Here is a 2,804-nt window from a genome sequence, read left to right on the forward strand (position 1 = left end):
CGTAACAATGTATATTTTAGATAAGAATAAATTTGGATATATTATAGATACAAAATGAATTTAGATGTATTTTTTAATGCATATTATCTTAATAACCGACATTAAATATTTAAGTGAGAAAGCTGGTGAATGAATAGAAACTTCAGGAACAGGGCCTTGAACTTGGAATGTGTCTCTAATAAGGTCAGTGCTCTAAAATTGAGCTATCCAAAAGTTCAAGCCATCCAATCCAATCTGATAAACCTGGGGGTCTTCAGAAATAATTACAATTTCTCTTCGCATTTGCACCCTGTCATGGCTTATGATAATTATATGCCATTCAGTAATACTACTCTTTCATGGTTTAATGCATATTATAGAAGACGTTGTTGTTGATTTCTAGTGCAAAATTACACAACAAACTATATGTGCTCTGTAACACTTTAAAAAATGTCACTGTATACTGTAAAACTTAAAAACAAAATGAAATTACATGCTATAAAAACTGAAATATATTCTATTATATGCTCTAAGAGTTAATTAGATAACAAATTGCCACTATAATATTATTAAGATCTTAATTTCTTTGGGTTTCTTGAATATTTTCAGAGACTCGTCCCATGTACAGACATCCAACTCTTGACCCCCTCATTTTCAAATTTCCTGCACCTGAAGGGTCATTTGTTCCTTCAGATATCCACCCTGAGCCAATTGAACATTTTTGTCACTTTCTAGGAGTAACTGAAGGCCAGTTTGAAGATGCAGAAGAACCATGACATCAGTTTCATACATCCAGATAAATAATAATTTGGAATAATTAATTCATTATTTAATCAGTTGTTAATTATGAAGTACTGATTTGAAAGTCCTTAACTAAGAAATCAGTTCTCATAAGTCATAATATAAAATGAACTTCGTAAAATTCCCTATGTCTTTAGTATATTTTTAAAAGTAAATCTCATATGTGGATGTTTATGGTGTCATTGCATTAACATCTGATACTCATGAAATCCAAATCTAGTTATTACTTTGGTAAACTTTTTTCAGATTTATCCTGATCATTAAAGTCTCTACATAATGTATGTGTTCATACTTGTTAAGAAGTTGTTAACCTTTAATGTAGGCAAGTGTAAGTTTTTTAATTTTTCTGTCATTATGGCTATCTTGGTGACATATTCACTCATTATTCTTTCAGAAATAATGTGAAATGTGTTATGGGACAAAATCATTTTAGATGTATATGTACCAGTTGTTAGCTAAAACTTGTTGGATTAAAATATCACAGAAAATGAGAGTTCAGTGCTCCTTTTTTTGTTACCTTCATTATGGTGATTTTTCACCTCTGTCCTAACACCTTACAAAATTCAGCTGATTGGGAAAGGAACAGAAAGAATTAAGTGAAGAACATTTTACAAACAAAACTTGTACACATGTTTCATTCAAACAGTAAAGAAATTGAACTAGTTAATAATTAAATGAACTCATTAACAATACTTTTGTAATGATTTTTACATTTGGTCCACTTCTCTTGGATTATTTTGTAAAAAGATTAAAGTCTAAGTAGCAGAAGCACTTTATTTCTTTAAGTTCCATGTTTAACGTAACATTTCTTTCTCTCCTAGATAGTATTTAGTCCTGATGCTTTCTTTCTTACAGGATTCATTGCAGCAGAACCAAACACAATGCTTGCAAATAGGTATGTCGTCTACTAAAGAACTGAACTAAGATAGCATGTTTAAATGAAGAATTGTAAACTCAATTTCTTTGTCCAGTGGCTGGTGTTATCTTGTGACCCCTGTTCCATGACAGTATTGGTCAGTTGTTACTTTCAGTCAACAGGATAATCTTCCAGCAAAAGTAATTCTATTGCAAATGTGTTAAATCTGGATGCTTTGTCCAGTGGTGAAATACCCTTACAGGCAGAAAAGACATCACCTACTAAAGATGACTAAGAAATGTAGTAACTAGAACAAGGTAATGCTAAAAAATTTCTGGACTGTGTGTTGCTATCATTATAAAAAAAATGTCACTATAAAAATTTGTTAAATGTAAGTACAGAACAAATACAGAAGGTTGAATAAACTATATGAAAACGATTTAAGTCAACAAGATCAAATACAAAGTTGCAGTGGAATATTGTGCTATATTGAGAATGTTTAATGGTTCTTTGATAGGGTATGTAGCAGTCCTTTCCAACTTAAAATATTCATACAATCAGGTCATAAGAATGTGTTCAGATCAGAGGTTTAGAATTTCCAAGATGGGAATATCCCTTGTACTTATTGACATGGTACACCAAAAGAATGTGGGTCAAGGTGTACCCTAGCCATGATAAGCAAAGTGGGATGATTTGTAACCGCAGAAAATCTGTGAACACAAAGATTAGAGACAAAAACCGTCTACAGTACACAACATAATCAAGAAAAATTTCCACTTGGAAAAGTGACACAAGTCGTGTGCGCTAATTGCTTCGAAAACATATCTGTTCATCTATCACATACCTCAAGCAGTTGGAGAATGAAACACATATTCATGCAATTCCATATGAAGACATGCCTGTGAGATCACTGAATGTAGTACCAATAGATTTCTGTGTGATCAAACCATTGAAATAGATGCTGGTAATCCCTCATCTTTGTACATCAGATGGATTATGGAAAGGAAGAATGGTGTGGTTTAGACATAACAATCTTAAAATGGAGTCTTTTGCTATAAAAACTATGCTGTTGGGCTATTTTGTAAAGATGCATGATCGTCAAATAGAAAATGGTCATAGTGAAATGTACTGTAATGACATGGTGAGTCTCCAAACTTATTTTTATATA

The 2,804-nt window shown here is 32.0% G+C and overlaps 1 protein-coding gene across 4 annotated transcripts in view; it reads left to right on the forward strand.

The window, feature by feature from the left end:
- LOC106471150 (leucine-rich repeat protein SHOC-2-like) overlaps positions 1–2,804 on the forward strand; it is a 44,523-nt gene that overhangs the window by 40,305 nt on the left and 1,414 nt on the right. For all 4 annotated transcript variants that reach the window (XM_013931737.2, XM_013931739.2, XM_022399765.1 and 1 more), the window contains one exon: positions 589–2,777. In XM_013931737.2, coding sequence (XP_013787191.1) covers positions 589–755 — 167 coding nt within the window. In that variant the 3' untranslated portion in view covers positions 756–2,777. The remainder of the gene's footprint in view (positions 1–588; positions 2,778–2,804) is intronic.

Source organism: Limulus polyphemus, unplaced genomic scaffold (genome assembly GCF_000517525.1).
Source record: "Limulus polyphemus unplaced genomic scaffold, Limulus_polyphemus-2.1.2 Scaffold4436, whole genome shotgun sequence".
In the NCBI taxonomy this organism is placed as follows: Eukaryota; Metazoa; Arthropoda; class Merostomata; order Xiphosura; family Limulidae; genus Limulus; species Limulus polyphemus.